This window comes from Salvelinus namaycush, chromosome 3, assembly GCF_016432855.1.
Source record: "Salvelinus namaycush isolate Seneca chromosome 3, SaNama_1.0, whole genome shotgun sequence".
NCBI classification, from domain to species: domain Eukaryota; kingdom Metazoa; phylum Chordata; class Actinopteri; order Salmoniformes; family Salmonidae; genus Salvelinus; species Salvelinus namaycush.
Window position 1 is genome coordinate 38851276 of NC_052309.1, and position 21289 is coordinate 38872564.

The following is a 21289-nucleotide window of genomic DNA, read 5'->3' on the forward strand; positions in this document are numbered from 1 at the left end:
GTGTGCTCTTCTTTGCAGGGGATTGGAAAACCTCCCTGGTCATTGTGGTTGAATCTGAGGGACCTTACAGATAATTGTATGTGTTGTATGTGTGGGGTACAGCGATGAGGTAGGCTTAGACCTAAACATTTTTTTTAACACTATTATTATTGTTATTATCAGTCTAACTTATGTGACTTGTTAAGCAAATGTTTACTCCTGAACTTTTTTAGGCTTGCCATAACAAAGAGGAGATTGACATCTCAGCATTTCATTTTTCAATTAATTTGTAAAATATTTGAAAAACACATTTCCATTTTTGGGGTATTGTGTGTATGCCAGTGACCAAAAAATCTTAATGTAAACCATTTTAAATTGAGGCTGTAACACAATAAAATGTGGCAAAAAATCTAATGGTGTGAATACTTTCTGTAGGCACTGTATCTAAAATACACTTGTCAGGAGTCAACTGTATTCATGAGGCAACAGGGAAAATGCATGCAGAGATTTTGGAGAAAGTAGTATTTGAACTTGTTGCCAGCTTCCATTTAAGATCCCATCATGGAATGTCTTTGAAGAGGTCAAAGAAACTGGGTCTGATTTTGAGCCTCTTACCCCCTGGTGTCTGGCCAGAATTAAGGGCAGATGGCGGAGGTTGGATCAGCAGGCCTCTACTCCACTAAGGTTGGATACTCACAGGACAGTGGCTAAGTCCCGATTCTCCACCATAAGTCCCGATTCTCCACCAAGTGTGCACTCAAACTTTCTTGCATGGCTTTTTACAAAAATGTTTACACAATTCCTATGCTTTTAAATCCATGATGAGTGTGCAAGTGGACACTTCTGAAAAATGCTGGAGAACCAGCACAGTCAGTGCAACTCCATGGCCAAACAGAAACTATATCTGCATATGCTCTCTTCAAAGACAACACAGCAGAGGGTTTAGGGTGAGTACAGCTAATCCAGATGGTTTGTTGGTATTTGAGGTTTAATGAAAAACGTAATCCGCAAACGTCCGAAAATAGGTGGCGAGGAATCTCTTGCTTCACCGAAAACAGTGATACTCTCTACTACATTCAATTCAATCATGCAGAGGTAAAAACCTGTATGTTATGTCTTGAAATATGTATGTGGGAGTACTAGGCTTGTGACGGTTAATGTTAGGCTTCTATCTCTACATTCAAATGGACCTGTGATTTTTGGCACAGGATAGCGACTGGTAGACTGGTGGGCACAGTTAGCGTCTGTGTCTACCACTTAAAGCCGCTTTATTATGCGGGGGACTTAATCCACTTTATTTGATTAAGCATGCACACTTTTCGGACTGAAAGAGAACAGATGCAATCAATCGCATGCTTTGGAAAATCCTTGAAAATGTGCCAGAGTTCAGTTGACTAGAGTACTCTATTTTCTGAAGAAGCTAGTTTAGCAGATTAACATTCAACAACAACATGTTAGCCTAATCTGGACCAAAATCTGTGAGGACAAACATGAATCCTAAACTGTAACTAACAACAAAGAGATGGCTTCAATATAATGAACAGATCTACTGTCTCACTGAAGTATTAGGCTTGGAACACAAGGCATGAGAGAAATGTTGACCTAGCTGCCTACTGTTCTATAACAATGACTAAGAGTGCAATTACAAAGTGTATTTTGGTTAACGGTCGTATCGTATTCTCCTTGGCATGTCTAGGACTGACATCCTGAGTTATATTTACTTAACTCTTACAAAGGTAAAATGCTGCTTTTCTTGATCATTACATGCTAACAACAAACACTAAAGACCTAGCACTCAAAGTATAATGAGAGGAAATTACTTAATTTGGTGCTTCCTCCAGGCCTGGAGTAGTACATGTAACTAATACTGGAGGGCATCTTCACTGGGACCTCTCCATGGGACCAAAGGCCTACATGCCATGACCCTCAATGGAGAGAGAGCCCAGAGGATATCCACACACACAAACAAGAAGAGGAAAGCAAAGGATTATTATTTCCTCTCTACTGACTAGTCTAATGTATCGCATAAAAAAATGGCAAAGGTAAGCCTAGGAAAAGGAGTTGGCCCGTTGCTGCCAAAACACAGAGCAGACAGGACATTGAATTCAGTGAAATCGAGAGGTGAAGGGGTATGCCTCTTCATCAACACCAAATGGTGTGCTGACTGTAGCGCAGTGGAAGTCTCAACCTATCCGTCTTGGAATACCTGATGGTCAAATGCCGACCCTTCTAATGCCTGAGAGACTGTTCAGCTGTTATTGTGACTGCTGTATATATTCCACCACAGCAGAAGAAAAACAACAAGCTGGCACTTAAACTGTACAAGGCTATGCACCCGGAGGTGCCTTTCCTTGTTGCCGTGATTTTAATTCCCCGTCATTAGGACACTTAATGCCCAACTTCCATCAACACGTCTCCACCACTTGGGGCGATAAAGTCCTAGACCACTATTACTCTACCCATAAGCAAGCATACAAGGCCCTCCCTCATCTCCCCTTTGGCAAAGCAGATTATGACTCTATACTCCTGCTTTCTGTCTACAAGCAGAAGCTCAAAAACAAAGTACCCCTGACACACTCCGATTCGGAGGACTATTTCTCAACGGAGCGCACGGAATGGAATATGTTCCAAGACTACGACGATAGCGTCAATGAGCTAACCCCCTCAGTCACTGGTTTCATTAGGAAATGCATCGCTGACGTTGTCCTCACAGGGAAGGTTCAGTGCTTCCCCAATCAAAAGCCCTGGATTAACACCGAAGTTGGCGCTAATTAAAGGACAATGCTACATGAACAAGTAGTCCCGCTACGACCTCTGCAGAGCCATCAAACAAGCAAAAGGACAATATAGGAACAAGGTGGAATCCTAATAAACAAGCTCCAACGCCCGTCGCATGTGGCAGGGGCTACAGTCCATTATGGATTACAAAGGAAGGCCCATACATGATCTTCCCAACGATGCCTCTCTCCCACTGGCTCCAGGTCATCTATAAGTCCATGCTAGGTAAAGCCCCGCCTTATATCAGTTCACTGGTCACGAGAACAACACCCACCCGTAGCACGCGCTCCAGCAGGTATATCTCACTGATCATCCCAAAAGCCAACACCTCATTTGGCCGCCTTTCCTTCCAGTTCTCTGCTGCCTGTGACTGGAACGAATTGCAAAAATCGCTGAAGTTGGAGACTTTTCTTTCCCTCACCAACTTTAAACATCTGCTATCTGAGCAGCTAACCGATCGCTGCAGCTGTACATAGTCCATCTGTTAACAGCCCACCCAATTTACCTACCTCATCCCCTTACTGTTTTTATTTATTTACTTTTCTGCTCTTTTGCACACCAGTATCTCTACTTGCATATGATCATCTGATGATTTATCACTCCAGTGTTAATCTGCTAAATTGTAATTATTCGCTCCTATGGCCTATTTATTGCCTACCTCCTCATGCCTTTTGCACACAATGTATATAGACTCATTTTTCCCCCCTACTGTGTTATTGACTTGTTTATTGTTTACTCCATGTGTAACTCTGTGTTGTTGTCTGTTCACACTGCTATGCTTTATCTTGGCCAGGTCGCAGTTGTAAATGAGAACTTGTTCTCAACTAGCCTACCTGGCTAAATAAAGGTGAAATAAAAAAATAAAAAACAAAAAATACAAGACGAACTCAGTACATTTTAAGCGCGCTTCAAGAAAAATCACATTGAGCCGTGCATGAGGGCGCCCGCTGACTCAGGGGAGTGGGTGATCTCACTCGCCGAGGCCGACGTGGGTAGCTTGCCGTAATTTTTTATGTTTCATTACAAACTGTCATTATCAAATCTCACAATTACCAGACACCGCAATCTCCCAGTTAATATCTAATCAAACACAACATTGACATTATCCCACCCCTGGATAGCCACTATTGGCTTAAAAAGCCAAACCTAACATAATATCTGCCAATTAATTTCCAGCAATATGTTTGCGCGTGTTTTTCTATCACTCAGTTTATGTGATAACTTTAGCCAGTTGATGTAATAACCATCTTGTGGGTTGACAAATACTTTCCCCAAAACCTTCTCAATTAAATGTTAACTGCAAAGTAGGCTTACCTGGCAGAAGTATATCATGAGTAAGTATATCATTTGTATCTATTATTTGCAAACTTTGCCATCAAATGAGCAGCAGCTGTACAGAACCAATCGCTAGACTGGCACAGACTGCACATTCCTCACTCGCTAGACGCACAATTAAAGGGCAATTACACTCAAAAATCTACAGGACATCCAATTTCGTTGTTTCTCTGGGAACAACTGCAATTTGGAGAGTGAAAAACTAAACAAATCTAAATCCATGAAAAATATAACATAATTTGGAAAAATATAAAACAGAACAGCCCACTTATAGTTGTTAATTAACCATTATTTTACCAGGTAAATTGACAGAAAACATAGTGCACTACTTTATCTTGTTCAGTAAGGACCTGAGAGTTGAACGGGAGAGAAGAGAAGAATGTGCCTCTTTGAAAGCTATAAACAAATGAGTAGCTCACAACATATTTCAATTTTTAAAAGTAGCTTTCATGCTAGAAAACGTTGGAGTCCCCTGCCCTAGACCCACTCCAATTTACATACCGCCCCAACAGATTCATAGGACACGCAATCTCAATTGTACTCCAACTGCCCTCACCCACCTAGATAAGAGAAATACCAATGTGAGAATGCTGTTAATTGACTACAGCTCAGTGTTCAACACCATAGTCCCGTCCAAGCTTGTCACCAAGCTTGGGACCCTGGAACTGATAGTCTCCCTCTGCAACTGGATCCTGGACTTCCTGATGGGCCAACCCCAGGTGTTGAGAGTAGGCAACATCACCTCCGCCACTCTGATCCTCAACACGTGAGCCCCACAGGGGTGTGTGCTTAGTCCCCTCCTGTACTCTCTGTTCACCCACTCGTGGTCGCTCAGTACCATAATCTAGTTTGCTGACAACACAACAGTGGTAGGCCTGATCACTGGCGACAATGAGACAGCCTACAGGGAGAAGGTCAGTGACCTGGCAGTGTGGTGCCAGGACAACTACCTCTCCTTCAACATCAGTAAGACCAAGGAGCTGATCGTGGACTACAGGAAACATGGGGGCGAGCACGCCGCCATCCACATTGACAGGGCTACAGTAGAGCGGGTCGAGAGCTTCAAGTTCCTCGGTGTCCAAATCACTAAGGACTTAAAATGGTCCACACACGAACGCAAACAGTCATGAAGAAGGCGCGACAGCACCTCTTCCCCGCAAGGAGGTTAAACAACTTTGGCATTGGCACGCATCTTGACAGGCTGCATCCCTGCTTGGTATGGCAACTGCACCACCCTCGATCGCATGTCGCTACAGAGGGTGATGCGGACAGCTCAGTACATCACCCGGGGCTGAGCTCCTTACCATCCAGGACCTCTATAACAGGTGGTGTAAAAGGAAGGCCCGTTAAATTGTTAAAGACTCCAGCTACCCAACCCATGTTCCCCCCAAAACATCAAGTTTGACACCAACGGCCTCCTGAGCAGCTTCTATCCCCATTCCATAGGACTGCTAAATAGCTAACAAAATGGCTACGTGGAGTATCTGCATTGACCCTGTGCGCACACACACACTCCAACACACACACTGACACACCAACACACAAACTTATTTTGCTCACACACACACACAGACTCTACACACACACACTAGGGCTGTGGCGGTCATTAACTTTTGTCAGACGGTTATTGTCATGCAAAAGATTGCCGGTCTCACAGTAATTGCCCGTTAAATAACATAAATAAGTGTAGCATCAACAGGCTCCCACACATACAAGCCGCTGATGCACGCCTTTGGAACACCTACATTCCATTATCTTATATGATTTTATAATAAGAAGAATATAATTGAACTTAGCTGAATAAAATAGAAAGGATATTTTTCCCATTCCGCAGCTAGTGTACATGTATATATGAAGTGGCTATGTTGTGTGTAAAAGAGATCATTTGAAACAGGTCCTATACGCTAGGTTTAGAGTTATTTGGGAACTTTATTTGTAAATGATACAAGCCTTAGAATGTCTTAGAAATCAAAACATATGAGGTGCATGATGCGACTTTAAGCGATTGATGATTTGAGAAAGTCGCAAAAAAAGCTTCCTTGCCTCAGGCTGCACAGCTGTTCTCTCATCAAGTGATCATATTTTCATTATTCACAATTTAATCTTGTCTTTACTAATATGTCAAATAAGTTTTGATTTAGAATGGCCCATTATCAAATGGGCAGGAACAGGGGCAGGGGGAAAAAAAACATGTCATCCGTATGCACTTGGATAGCGAGCCTCGCTGAGCAACAGGTGATATTCCGATCAAACTCTGCATGCCATGGGCTCTCCAAATCTGTTCCTGCTTAATTTGGGAAACCAAGTGAAATCTGTTCGGGAACATCGATAGTACCATGTTTTGACAACCAAACATATTTAATTAAACTGTTGACAGCCCTTCTCTCTGCACGCTCGAGAAAGGAATGAAGGAGAAAGAGGAGATGGAAACGTACAGTGGTGAGATATTCTGTAGCTAAATATGAAAGGGTCAGCCTATTAATTATGAAAATATTTTTTTAAATGTCCCATTACTCGGCTATTCAAAATCAAATTCACTATAATTGTAGGCTTAGCCGCCCTGCACAATCAATGAACCAACAGCATTGCCTAGGCCTAAACGTTCTCTCCCAGACTCATGGATATAATGTCTGGAGTGTAGTATAACGTAAACAGTCCATCCAGTATGAATAATGGTACAGTCCACCCTCAAAGGCGTTTACTAGAATTTGTTTAATTCTGGAGTATCCCCTAGACCAATTATGTACCAAAGACATCTTAAAATCAGTTATTTGTTATGTTTTTCTGCCGTACGCAATATGTGGTAGGTTATGTGTTGTATAATGGCACAATTATTATTTTAATAAAGTTTTTTTAAACATTTTTTCGGGCCTGGGCTCATAGGCCTAAGCGCTGTCCATTTCATTGTGTTAGGCTTTGAAAAAACATCCACAACGAACATCTTTTCCACTCAGTTTCAATCTGTTGAACTTCTTTCTTCAAATTGATCAATCACAGTGAGGTAAGTTATAAAAGCATACTGTTTAGATAAGTGATTTTGATGTGATTTTCGATATCAGAGTGTTAGAGGGACAATAGAGCCCTGAGTACCAGTCCATTAGGACCTGATAATCGTTAGCGAGTTGGGTACTACCAAAGCATGTCCAGAGTGCATAAGAGGAGATAACTATGACTCAACGGTCACGTGGAATTTTACTGCGGTCAAGACTCATGACTACCAGCGTGGCGGGAATACAGTCACGGCAACAGTCCTTCACACATTCACATACGATCATCATATACTGTACACTGATGCTACTCTGTTTATCATATATCCTGCTGCGTAGTCAACTTACCTCTATACATACCTAACCCTATCACTCCAGTATTCCTGAACAGTGTAAATATGTTATTGGCCCTGGAACTGACCTTGTATATACACTACCGATCAAAAGTTTGAACACTTACTTCATTCAAGGGTTTTTCTTTATTTTTACTATTTTCTACATTACAGAATAACAATGAAGACATCAAAACTATGAAAAAACACATATGGAATCATGTAGTAACCAAAAAAGTGTTAAACAAATCAAAATATATTTTATATTTGAGATTCTTCAAATAGCCACCCTTTTCCTTGACAGCTTTGCACACTCTTGGCATTTTCTCAACCAGCTTCATGAGGTAGTCACCTGGAATGCATTTCAATTAACAGGTGTGCCTTCTTAAAAGTTAATTTGTCAAATTTCTTTCCTTCTTAAATATATTTTGAACACTTTTGGTTACTACATGATTCCATATGGGTTATTTCATAGTTTGGTTGTCTTCACTACTATTCTACAATGTAGAAAATAGTAAAAGAAAAACCCTTGAATGAGTAGGTGTTCTAAAACATTTGAAAGGTAGTGTAGCTTACTTACTTGTGTTCTTATTTCTATTTCTCGTGTGTTTTTGTTCTACCTCACTTTATTTATTTTTGATATAGTACTACTGATATTGATTACTGCATTTTTGGGAAAGAGCAAGCAAGAAACACATTTCACTGTACTTGTGCACGTGACAAAAACATTTAACTTGAAGCAAGTACACTTCACAGAAAATATGGAGAAATGATGAAAGAAAACATTCCCTGTACATCGCTATACGCTCTGGATAGCCACATTTTCATATCTCAATGCCATCACGGTCTTCCCTCCAGCTGTTGTGTGCCTCTGTCTCCGAGACTGCAGAGGTTAATCTCGGCTCCAGATGGGGGACTGTGCATTATGATTAAGATGCAGCTTCACAGGCCGTAATCTTATTGTCTCATACTGTAGAGCGCCGTTCCACATGCCGTAATGGTTCGATTCACGAATGATGCTAGAGAGAAACAAAAATATTGGATTTCACGTATAGCTTTTTAATTGTTGTCTTTTAACTGATACTCAATTGAGACAAAAAAGACAGCATGTCCTGATGTTCTCGCCAAAATGCAAAAGATGTACAGTAGAGGGGGTTTACACTGCGTTACATAAGAGAAAAGTAGATTTCAGAAAGAGGAGCCTGTTCCCAGTATATCCTTTCTCTAATTCAATTACAGTTCTGTAATCATAGATACGAGTCAACTGCTGTTAGCAGTTAAGAAATCCAGAACAGAACAGCAACATTCTTAGTACTCAAGCAATGTCATTTGCTTTTCAGAATCAATCAGTTGCTATAAGCTCATCCGGGACAGATGTGGTTCTTGTACGAGTGCATTGCACTGTGCTTAATTAAAAGGACCAGGCCTGTGCGAATGGAGGTAACAGATGCTGAATTGATGTCGATGCAATTGGAAAACAATGGACATGTGTCCCTTGAGTTCACTGTACTAAAGAGCAAGGCCTTGTGCATGAAGTCATCAACAAATGTAGAGACGAGGCCAGTATTCCAACATTACTGTACAACTATTTTGAAGGGTACACATGTTTTTCATGTCCAATGGACAACTGATTAGCAGATGAGTTTAGTGAGGAAATAATTTTTCTTAGAAAAACATGAAAAGGAATTTCAAATATTGCACTGTCACTGTCAACCACAGAAGTGCATATGACTGTTAATATAGAGAGAGGGGCACCACATACATTGTGGTTGCCATGCTAATACATCACCATCAAAAACCTGTAATTTAACAGCAATCCCCTTCTACCAAGCCATTTGAGCAATTTAGGTGGTCAACCACAACATTTGCTGGCTGAGAGTTTCTACTGTAAGGGGGAGAGGGAAAATATAAATCTGTATGGCAACCCAAATGCAACCCTTCTCTTCAGAAATGACTAGTATTTGTTCAGCCCAGAATCTATAGACAGTATATCAAGACATGGCGTTGCAAGAGCGGGCAGCAGGGACACACTGGTCATATTAATCACGCTGCCGGTGCTCCAACAGGGGCACCACCGGCCAGCGATCTCCGTAACGGTAGCGAAAGGGGTCTCCCACTCAAGGACATGAGCTTGGCTGGTCACGGCTGTTGATTGGGCCATAATGGAGTACCTGTTGCGCCTCTGTGAAGGTCACGTCAGTGGGCGGAACAAGACGAGGGAAGAGAGGCAGTCTGGAAACAGTGGGAGCCTAAATGGAGAGCCCGGTTGAAGCGACTTCGTTCTCTAACTGACTTCGTTCTCTAACTCTCTCTGTTCATTTCAGACTCTTCCTCGCTGGCTTTATCTCTTTCACTTCAAGTCAAAACTCAGTCGATACGCAAACGACATGTCACACACCATGTCACACGCCGAGCATACTTCCCAGTCATAAACAGCTAAAACTGTGCCTCATCAGCATGCATTCTTGGCCAGCGTCAAGGGAGGAGGGGATTGCAAACCTCACAACGGCCGAGATAAAACACGCTCTCCTAAATGACATTGTAAAACATGATTGGATCTATGTCAGACGAAAAACACAAATATATTATTGCTCGCAAAATGTTGACAGTGTCCAACTTTTGCTTGGAGGAAGAGGAGCTCGTTTTCAATCCTCCCCCCACGGCAACAACTTTTCTAACTTTAGCTCGGCGGCAATAGCAGTAGGCCCTGCAGATACATGGACCACATACTCAGCACGCCTGAGGTCAGACAACACCGCCCAGAGATGAACAGACAGAAACAATGATCGAGGATAGAGGAGGGTTCTGGAGAGAAAAGAACATCCTGAATCTGGTGTGTTACTGGTAGTCTGGGATAAAAGAAGTAGAACCCAGTCATAACTATTACCACCCCCCAACCCCCTCCTTTTCTTTGCCGAACTCTCCTCTATCTTTGTTATTTGAATCTAAAGTATTACTGATGGTCTGCCACTTCATACGGTCATATAGCAGGCCAACTGCAGTACTAGAGCAACATGGTGGAACAATATGTAATATCAGGTACTAGCAACTTGTGAAGAATGTGTGTCATTTCACATCAGTAATACACTCTTTGATTTTGGTAGATAGAGCACTGCTGTATAATCCAAAATAGCTGTGATTCAAAAACCCAAGTCATCAGGTAAAGTCCATATGTCCGAAAGTTGCAGTTTCCTTTCCAGGTAATACATCTCCCTATTTATAACTGACAGTTATTCCCTCGTTCGCCTCAGTTCCACCTTTTTACTGTTCAACCCTGATTCACCCAGTCTGACCATGGGTTTATCAAAATATAATAATCATCCAGGAAGTTAAAATGGCCTTTAAGCGCTTTGGCTGGACTACATTAACATTAGTGATAGGGGAGAAAACCAATACAGTCACATATTGTGGTATAATTTTGGATGATATTTCAGTACTTATAAAAATTTAAAAACAGCCAACATGTTTTCAGCACTTTTATTTCCATGACTGATCAAAACACATTTTCTTGTCTCTCTGCAGCAGACATATACTGAGTGTACAAAACATTAGGAACACCTGCTCTTTCCATGACAGACTGACCAGGTGAATCCAGGTGAAAGCTATGCTCCCTTATTGATGTCACCTGTTAAATCCACTTCAATCAGTGTAGATGAAGGAGAGGAGACAGGTTAAAGAAAGATTTTTAAACCTCTAGACAATTGAGACATGGATTGTGTGTGTGCCATTCAAAGGGTGAATGGGCAAGACAAAATATTTAAGTGCCTTTGAACGCGGTATGGTAGTAGGTGCCAAGCGCACCGGTTTGTGTCTAGAACGGCAATACTGCTGTGTTTTCACACACAACAGTTTCCCGTGTGTATCAATAATGGTCCACCACCCAAAGGACATCCAGCCAACTTGACACAACTGTGGGAAGCATTCGAGTCAACATGGGCAAGCATCTCTGTGGAACACTTTTGATACCTTGTAGAGTCCATGCTCTGACAAATCGAAGCTGTTCTAAAGCAAAACGGGGTGCAATTTAATATTAGGAAGGTGTTCCTAATGTTTTGTACACTCAGTGTATAGTGTGCAATATGTTTGGAACGTCAAAAGGCAATACAATCGGAGTATCGAATCACAATACATGGAGAATGTTGAGAATCCCAATACATAGTGTATCGGCAGGTAAATATCAGGTTATCCCTGGCAATTCCCAGCCCTAAATAACATGGCTAGGGATTATCTCTCTTACTCTCTCCATATCATTATTTCAAACAGCTGTTGTTTAGCCTTTAGGCCATTGCGGCTGCTCAGTGATATGGAGCTGGCTCCAGCCATCTCGTAGCAGCACTTACTGCTCTGCCCATACCTTCAGTGGCACATTGTTTTCTTCTGCTAGCCGCCACTAAGTTCACCTTCTACTGCTAGGGGAAGGGATGTCTCTGACTAGGCGTGGAACTATTGGGCCCAATCCCAAATACACCCCTAAGCCAGGACCCTATGCACCTGTGATCTGAGAGGATTTGACAGGTGCAATCAATATGGTAATTGCTCCACCTTGCTCTCTGATAGGGTAAGTGGAAGGTCCACCATATTGCCTCTACCAATCAAAACCTCTCTGATCTCCATAAGCGCATAGGGCGTAGGATCTAGGGTTCATTTGGATTCGGGCCGATCATTATCCACCTTTTTGGTTCAGGGTAATCAAAACAATTAAGGCAAACTGATACTAGTACTGAGGATAGCATCCCAATTAAAGCAATCAAAAACAGCACCACAAACCAGACATCAGCCTATCATTCTAAATGTTGCCTTACATTCTTATACTCAAGGCCGGAGCAAATGAAATACATTTTATTTGTCACATGCGCCGATTAGAACATGTTTTTTACCGTGAAAAGGTTGCCCTGGATTTTGACTAAGTAAAGCACTCTGAAATAAAACGATAACTGGCCACGTCCAACGGCACCCATAAAATCAAGCCCAACATACACATACTCCTCTAACTCTGGCTCTGACCCTAGCTGTGAGCTTGTTGAGGGTCCGTGTAAACAGAATGAGAGGTCTGCTCCTGTTGGTGCTCTGGGACTTCTCAGTGTGATAGAGTAGCTCATGTATCCAAAAGCCAACCTGCACTTCCACAGGGGTGTGTGTGTGTGTGTGTGTGTGTGTGTGTGTGTGTGTGTGTGTGTGTGTGTGTGTGTGTGTGCGTGCTCGCGTGTCCAAAAGCTATGGTGTATGTGTGTGCAGTTATGTCCAGAAGACGACAGTCAGACAGACAGACAGACCTGTACACATTCAGCTGGCCCCAGACGTAGTGCTTTCAATACAGAGAGCAGAGATGGTGAAGTCAAGAGAGGAGATTGAACTCGACAGAGGAAGCAAAGAAAGACAAGGGAGGGAGGGAAGAGGAGGGATAGACAGGATGTGAGGGGCTGATCCATCAGCGGTGGCCTTCTGGGAGTGACGGGGAGCGTCTGGAGTGCGTCACGGCCGGTGACAGGGCTGGGAACGACTGATGATGTTATTGTGTACTCTCACTCTCATTCAGCACGTGGACCAGAGGAGGCTCTGCATTCAACTACTGAGCCTATAGCACGGATGTATGAAAGGAAGATGTGCATTGCTTACTGCACGCATTAATTCACCAATGCACTGCGAGGTGAATCAATCTAAGTGCTGTTCTTCTACCGCTTCTAAACTGTAGAACAGGGATCAACAAATATACTGAACAAAAATATATAACGCAACATGCAACAATTTCAAAGATTTTACTGAGTTACAGTTCATGTAAGGAAATCAGTCAATTGAAATAAATAAATTAGGCCCTAATCTATGGATTTCACATGACTGGGAATACAGATATGCATCTGTTGAGTATGCAGGACATAGAAGAACTGGGACATTTTCAGCTTCCAGGAAATGTGTACAGATCCTTGCGTCATGGGGCCGTTCATCGGCATGGGGCCGTTCATTATCATTATCATGGCGGATGAATGGCACGACAATGGGCTGCAGGATCTGATCACGGTATCTATGTGCATTAAAATTGCCATAGATAAAATGCAATTGTGTTCGTTGTCCGTAGCTTATGCCTGCCCATACCATAACCCCAGCACTCTGTTCACAATGTTGACATCAGCAAACTGCTCCATACAAGTGCTCTGCGGTTGAGAGGCCGGTTGTACATACTGCCAAATTCTCTAAAACGGCATTGGAGGTGGCTTATGGTAGAGAAATTAACATTAAATTGTCTGGCAACAGCTCTGGTGGACATACCTGCAGTCAGCATGCCAATTGCACACTCCCTCAAAACTTGAGACATCTGTGGCATTGTGTTGTGTGACAAAACTGCACATTTTAGAGTGGCCAATTATTGTCCCCAGCACAAGGTTCCCCTGTGTAATGATCATCCTGTTTAATCAGTTTCTTGATATGCCACACCTGTCAGGTGGATGGATTATCTTGGCAAAGGAGAAATGCTCACTAACTGGGACGCAAACAAATTTGAGAGAAATACGCTTTTTGAACATTTGGAACATTTCTGGGATTTTTTATTTCAGCTCATGAAACATGGGACCAACACTTTACATGTTGCGTATATATTTTTGTTCAGTGTAGATTCAGCCGCGGGTCATTTTTTTCTTGAGTAGATGATCGGGGGGCCGGAACATAATTACAAATAGATATAATTATTGACTAAAACAATATTATCAAACCTTGCTTATATTGGTATACGATCATGTGTCGCTCTATAATGGGAGAGCGTGGGAATACATTTCCAAAATTTAAATCAATTGGAGCTGATTTTCTGGCTCAGAAAACTTGGTGTGCTAAATAAAACCACCTGTGGGCCAAATTCTACGATGGCCCATCAAATAGTGTCTCTTTCTGGAACACAGAACCGTCTCTTCAATCCAGACTGTGTCTATGGGTGGATTGGTTCCGGTACTTTGCTGATGGGAGGGAGGGGAGCTAATTTCTCGGGCTGAGTGCGGTGCAGCTGGGATGGGCCACAGTATCTCATGGCCTGGGTCCCATGAATGTTTAATGGGGCTGGAGGAGCCGGCGCGGAGGAAGCTGACTGCACTGCATCAGTGGCAGGCTGTAAGATGAGACGGGGGAGGAAGTGGGCCCGCCAGAGGGGGGTTAGGTGCAGAGGGGGAGGCACAGCACTCGCTCTGCGTATGGGAAGATACAGTACCAAAATGCATTGTGCAAGCTACAAACTAGCACAGATAGTTTACAGTGCAAACATGCAGGGCTCGGGCTCTCTCACACACACACACACACACACACACACACACACACACACACACACACACACACACACACACACACACACACACACACACACACACACACACACACACACACACACACACACACACACACACACACACACACACACACACACACACACACACGCCTAACAAATGGATTCAAGCATTTATCGGAGTGCAAGGCAGTTCATAGGCCCTTCTAACCGCTTTGCCTGCCTGCCTTTCTGTCTGTCTGTCTGTGTGAGTGACTGACAGTGGCTAGGCTCACAGAGTGATGACAGAGCAAGCAGTGTTGCAGTGTTCTCTCCTTGTGTCTGGCCAGGGCTCTGATGGGAACAAGAACACTGACAACCCGGGCAAAGTGCTTCCTCTGAGCAAAAAAGTGCTCAGAGGAAGCCTCCAGCTTCTGTCAACCTTTCAAAGGAGGACACCGTGTATCGAGGAACAAACTGTCTGCTTCCCACTAACAAAGTTCAGCATTGAGGAGATTCACAGTCTGGAGTCACAGTCTGGAGTCTTGAATGACAAATGTCTAAAATCATGCCTGATTTTATCACAGCGTCATGCCTGAGGTTGGTTGAGGCTAATATGATCCCCGTCCTTTGGTCTTTATACTATGTTCCCTCTTTCTCCCAGTTAATCTCTGTCTAGGCTATCCCTATCAATAAAACTGGAAAATAAATACAAAATATTGTATTTTTATAATTATGACAGTGTTTCTAAACCCTCCTGTACATGGACCAGTAACAGGGTCCTTTATTTTTTAGCTTACGGCACCTGGTATTCCCAGGCAGTCTCCCGTCCCAGTACTAACCAGGCGTGTTCAGGGTGGTATGGCCCCCCCAAAAATGTTACACTATTTTTCTCCCCGAAATACATCCCTTTGCTCATCTCTGCAACTCCTCAATGGGCTCGGGAGAGGCAAAGGTCGAGTCATGCGTCCTCCAAAACATGACCCGCCTAGCTGCATACTTCTTATCACACTGCTCGCTTAACCCGGATGTCAGCCGCACCAATGTGTCAAAGGAAACACTGTTCGACTGACAACCGGAGTCAGCTTGCAGACGCCCAGGCCTGCCACAAGTTGTTGCTAAAGCACAATGAGCCAATGAAAGCCCCAATGGCCAAACCCTCCCCTACCCCGGACGGCACTGAGCCAACTGTGACCCGTCCTATGGGGCTGCCCGTCACGGCCGGTTGTGGGATCAAACCCCAGGCTGTAGTGGCGCCTCAGCACTGCGGTGCAGTACATTTGACTGTTGCAGCACCCAAGACCAGTGTTCTGTGTGACGTTACTGACTGGTCCATCAGATACCGTAGTTATCCGACATCAGTTTCATTCCTTCCAGGATTCCGCAGCATTTTGTTGTGATGGTTGCGGCCCAAAAAGCTTGAATTTTCTGTAACAATTCTAACATTTTGCATGGCAATTTGCGATGACTTTCACAAATGTGCTGACTGGGGAAACGTTTCTTGACATGATCTTGATTGAACCATTTTATTCTGTAAAAGTGTGGTGATTGGTTAAAATTGAGAGCTCTATTTTTGTAGTGATCGGCCAGTTACATGCGGTTATATTATGAGGATTTGACTGTTTTATGTGGGGCTAATGCAGTGATTGGACACATTTTCAAGCCATCGCATAATATGCAGGAACTGTTGATTTAGCTAAATAAAACAATTTAATAAAAAAATGGCAATTGCAAAATCCTGGAGGGACTGATCAATAGTCAGTTCTCAGGTGTTAGTTTAAATTGAACAGATCATCAATGGCAGAACACCAAAGCCCTCTAGCCCGATTTTCTTTTCTTTTTTGAGACACAGGCCTACTGTAAATCCAACAGGTGTCTTATTGTAATGTGCAACACAGCTCCCTCCAACATCATCATATTGGCACGCGTTTGTGCACAGACAGCACATTGCAAGGTGTTTCCGAAATAGGATTGCCTTGGAATGCAGTTTTGTTCTCCCAAACATTTCAGTTCATATAAGGAAATCAGTCAGCCCAGCCAATCAGAATGAGTTTTTCCTCACAAAAGGGCTGTATTACAGACAGAAATACAGTTTCATCAGCTGTGAGACCACTCGGCCCTTTTGTGAGGAAAAACTCATTGTGAGTGGCTGGTCCTGGCTCCCAAGTCTATGCCCTACCAGGCCCACCGATGGCTGCGCCCCTGCCCAGTCATGTGAAATCCATAGATTAGGGCCGAATGAATTTATTTCAGTTTACTGATTTCCTTATATGAACCGTAATTTTTGGGAGAACAAAACTGCATTCCAAGGCAATCCTATTTGAAGAAGCCGGATGTGGAGGTCTTGAGCTGGCGTAGTTACACATGGTCTGCGATAGTGAGACCGGTTGGACGTACTGCCAAATTCTCTAAAATGACGTTGGTCGGCTTCTTATGGTAGAGAAATTAACATAAAATTCTCTGGCAAAAAGCTCTGTCAGATGAATGTAATTTGATTTAAACATTTACATGCTTTGCAAGAAGAACGATTTCCCTAATAATCCTTATTACATGGATACATCTGAAATCAGGCTACCTGATGGCTCTCTGATAAATGCTGAAAATCTCCAATCAAAATAAACGTTCTTCCACAGCGACCATGTTATTTTTGGGACGCAGATCTGATTCTTAGTTCGGACATATAAAGTTTGTATGTGAAAACTACTTTGAAGACGCATACATTCAGTTGTTCCGAAACTCACTTCTCCGTGCTAAAAAGAGGGCGACTCCCTCGGCTGGTGCTAGTACATGTGCAAATCAAATACACCGCTGGAACACCGTTTAAGGTGCTTACATGTCCTAATAATTCAAAAGATTTCTCAGAAAACCAGGTGTTTTAATCGGAGTATGCTTACTTCGATTTTGACCTTAAGCCAATTAAGATAAGCAGAGTAAGGTGTTTAAATGACTATTGCATAATCTGCCTACTGCCATAATCAGTTTAATGTTGAATTATTCCTGTGCACCTAAACGTACTCAATATATTCCAGGTGATGCCCACTATATTCCAACTATAAAATTATTTGAATCATTCTATTTCCATGATTCCAACAGTTCACCAATTACCTAGGCCTAGATCTTTTGCCCATATTATGTAGCTCTATGTGGCACATAGTGGAAACGCAGAAATTTATGAAAATGCTGAAAATTAAGTTGGATTGAACAGTATAAAACATTCAGAACAGTGAAAGCCCCATTTAAATCACTTATAATTTGTGTTTCCACCTTAGGGTCATGAACTACTCACAAAGCATATTTAGAACTTTTATACCGTTAAATACAGTCCTACCGTCCAAAATTTGAAAAATATTGTGATATGATCATTTGGCCATATCGCTCAGCCCTTTGCTGGCGTTTTTGAGTGTGGAGGGAGATGCGGTAGTGTGCGAGTAGTCTCTTGGCCTGTGTACAAACAACATGTCTGCTTCCTACTCTGCCACAGTGGAACACCCCCACAGCTGCAGCCACTCTGATCTCCTAAAGGATGGAGACTGAAGCTGATAGTTTGTAGCCATTGATCGGCGTGTTCACGCTATACTTGTCCTAATACGCATCAACCGGCCTGTTGCATGGCCCACCGATACCTGCGGAGGGATCGCACTCTGAGCCATGGTTGCTTCCGGCCTATTACCTGACTCGCAGTCGACTGTAAGGGTGTTGTTTAGAGGAGCAATTGTGCCCTCATATGTTTGCGAAGCATGTCCTCTTGTCACAGCTCAGTCACCTTCGAGCTGTCCAAGCTTGTAATCACTTGGGTCAAAGGCTGCAAAGGGAGAATACAGATCAGGCAGATTGTCCAGAATATCAATTGTTGTGGCAGAGGCTTTTTCAATGGTGAGAAGTCCCACACGCTGTTTGAACTAAACGTCTTTCCTAGCTTTTCAGTTCACAGCTTGGCTGTCGATGGCGTGAGGATGGCTCCCCACTCCTGCTGAACTGCCCTGTCTTGATGGACACGAGCTTGATGCGGTTAAACGCCATGCCCGCTGGTGGTTGGCCATCCTGCCTGTGCTGTAGTGATTTGTTTGAACTCATTTGAACCATGAGATTACTCCTCAGGCCCTCAGGTTGGTATGGTACCATTCCTCTGACTGACTTGTCGATTTCACAAAAGTGATCATTGATTCATTGTCTCTGTTGGTGCCATAGACCCAAGTGAATAGCATTTGCCTACCCAGTACCAGAAACTGAGTGTCAGAGAAGTACATGGGTTAAAAAGTTGAGATGTTCTCCAGCAGAGATCAAAGTAGCCCACATCTTGAGTTTCATCACTGTACTGCAATGTGTTTTATGGCATAAATTACAGTTTATAGGCCTGTTAAAAGGATATTTAGGAATTTTGGCAATGCCCTTTATCTACTTCCCCAGAGTCAGATGAACTCGTGGATACAAGTTTTGTGTCTGCGTGCAGTTTGAAGGTAGTTGATATCTAGTGCTAGCGCAATGACTGGATGTCTATGGTATCTGCTGACTTCCAGCCATTGGCTAACGCTAGTTAGCATTGTCTCACAAAACTACCTCTAACTTCCTTCATACTGGACACAGATACATAATAATGGGATCCACAAGTTCATCTGACTCTGGGGAAGTAGATTTTCCAAAATCCCAAAGTATCCCTTTAATGTTAGATTCATTCCAATATGTTAAATGAATTACAATATGCCATTGCTCAGTGCTATAACCCACTCAAAAAGATAGGTGGAAATGATGAATAGTACCTGGCAGGAACAGCTGGGATGAATTGGACCCATTTAGTGTCAAAACCACATCTGCTGATTAAGACTAAAGTATTCAATACAAGCAAATAGTCTAGGTAATGTAATGGATGTAATATATCTGAAATGTCTGGCCAGTAACTGATAAGCCTAGTTCTCTATATTCTGTCCGTCTGTCCCTCAGCCAAGTTCTTTGTCTATGATCTGCCGTATATGATGAATAATAGAGGAGGACACAGTCCAGTGATTACAAGAATGTGTTTCTGTTGGTTTGTGCATATGTTTTTATGACGTGTGCATTCAAAAATGTGTACATGAGTGTTGGTATATGCGGAAGTGGGTACATGGGTTTGTGTGTGGAGGAGTGAGTGACTGTTGTAGATTCGTTTGTATTGCATACGCCTTCGTGAAGCGTGTGTTTTAGAGCATACGTGTGAGGGTTCATATGCATCCATGGCGATGGAAAGCCTCAACTTTAAGCCTCCATCTGCATTTTGTGGCGGCTGGCATATGCGCCACAGATAGAAATCCAGGGCCCCAAGCATGGCAACCCACTAACTGCCTGTAATCTACACCTCTTTGGCAGCGGCCTCGCCTCTATCCAGAACCATGTATTACTCGCCATCATACTGTACATGCATTTCAACACACTACCTGTTTTTGGGAGTATGTACAGTGCTGTGAAAAAGTATTTGCCCCCTTTCTGATTTTCTCCATTTGTGCATATTTTTGACACTGAATGTTATCAGATCTTCAACCAAAAACGAATATTAGATAAAGGGAACCTGATTGAACAAATAATACAACAATTTGGATTTTTTTATAAACAAAGTTTTGTAACACCCATTTCCCCTGTGTAAAAAAGTATTTGGCCCCTCAATAACTGTTTGCACCATCTTTCGCTGCAATGACTGTAACCAAACACTTCCTGTAGTTGTTGATCAGTCTCTAACATCGCTGTGGAGGAATGGTCTAATCAAAGTCCAGACCTAAACCTGATTTGAGATGTTGTGGCAGGACCTGAAACAAGCAGTTCATGCTCGAACACCAACTAATGTCGCTGAGTTAAATCACTTCTGCATAGAAGTGTGGGCCAAAATTCCTCCACAGTGATGTGAGAGACCGATCAACAACTACAGGAAATGTTTGGTTGCAATCATTGCAGTTAAAGGTGGCACAACCAGTTATTGAATGTAAGAAGGCAATTACTTTTCAACACAGGGACATTGGGTGTTGCATAACGTTGTTTATTAAAACAATTAAATAAGTATCCAATGTTTGTTATTTGTTCCCATGAACTAATATTAGGTTTTGTTTGAAGATCTGATAAAATTCAGTGTAAAATAATATGCAAAAATAGAGAAAATCAGAAAGGAGGCAAACACTTTTTCACGGCACTGTATGTGCAGCCAAGCACCACCAGTACCCCTAGCCTGCGGTTATTTGGCAGCTTGGGCCAACTCTGCGGCAGCTGTCCACACGCTGAATAAGGAGATTAAGACATCTTATCCTCCATGCCCGCGATTTGAAGGGCCGTGTTTGGAATTTCACGCTAGTGTTCTCTACCTAATTGGCCTGTGTGCTTCGTTTACTCCTGGCTTCGGTTGTGGTGGTAACTATACTAAACAAAAATATAATTGGAACATGTAAAGTGTCCCATGTTTCACGAGATGAAATAAAGGATCCCAGAAATGTTCCATAAACACAAAAACACATTTCTCTCAAATTTTGTGCAGAAGTTTGTTTACATCCCTGTTAGTAAGCATTTCTCCTTTGCCAAGATAATCCATCCACCTGACAGGTGTGGCATATCAAGAAGCTGATTAAATAGTATGACCATTACACATGTGCACCTTGTGCTGGGGACAATAAAAGGCCACTCTA

The 21289-nt window shown here is 42.8% G+C and overlaps 1 protein-coding gene across 1 annotated transcript in view; it reads right to left on the bottom strand.

The window, feature by feature from the left end:
* Nucleotides 1-18671, bottom strand: part of igsf9bb (immunoglobulin superfamily, member 9Bb) — a 155887-nt gene extending 137216 nt beyond the window's left edge. The window contains exons 1-2 of the mRNA XM_038988473.1: nt 18581-18671; nt 18415-18453 (exon numbers count right to left, since the gene is read on the bottom strand). Coding sequence (XP_038844401.1) covers nt 18415-18453; nt 18581-18671 — 130 coding nt within the window. The remainder of the gene's footprint in view (nt 1-18414; nt 18454-18580) is intronic.
* Nucleotides 18672-21289: the final 2618 nt, after the last annotated feature.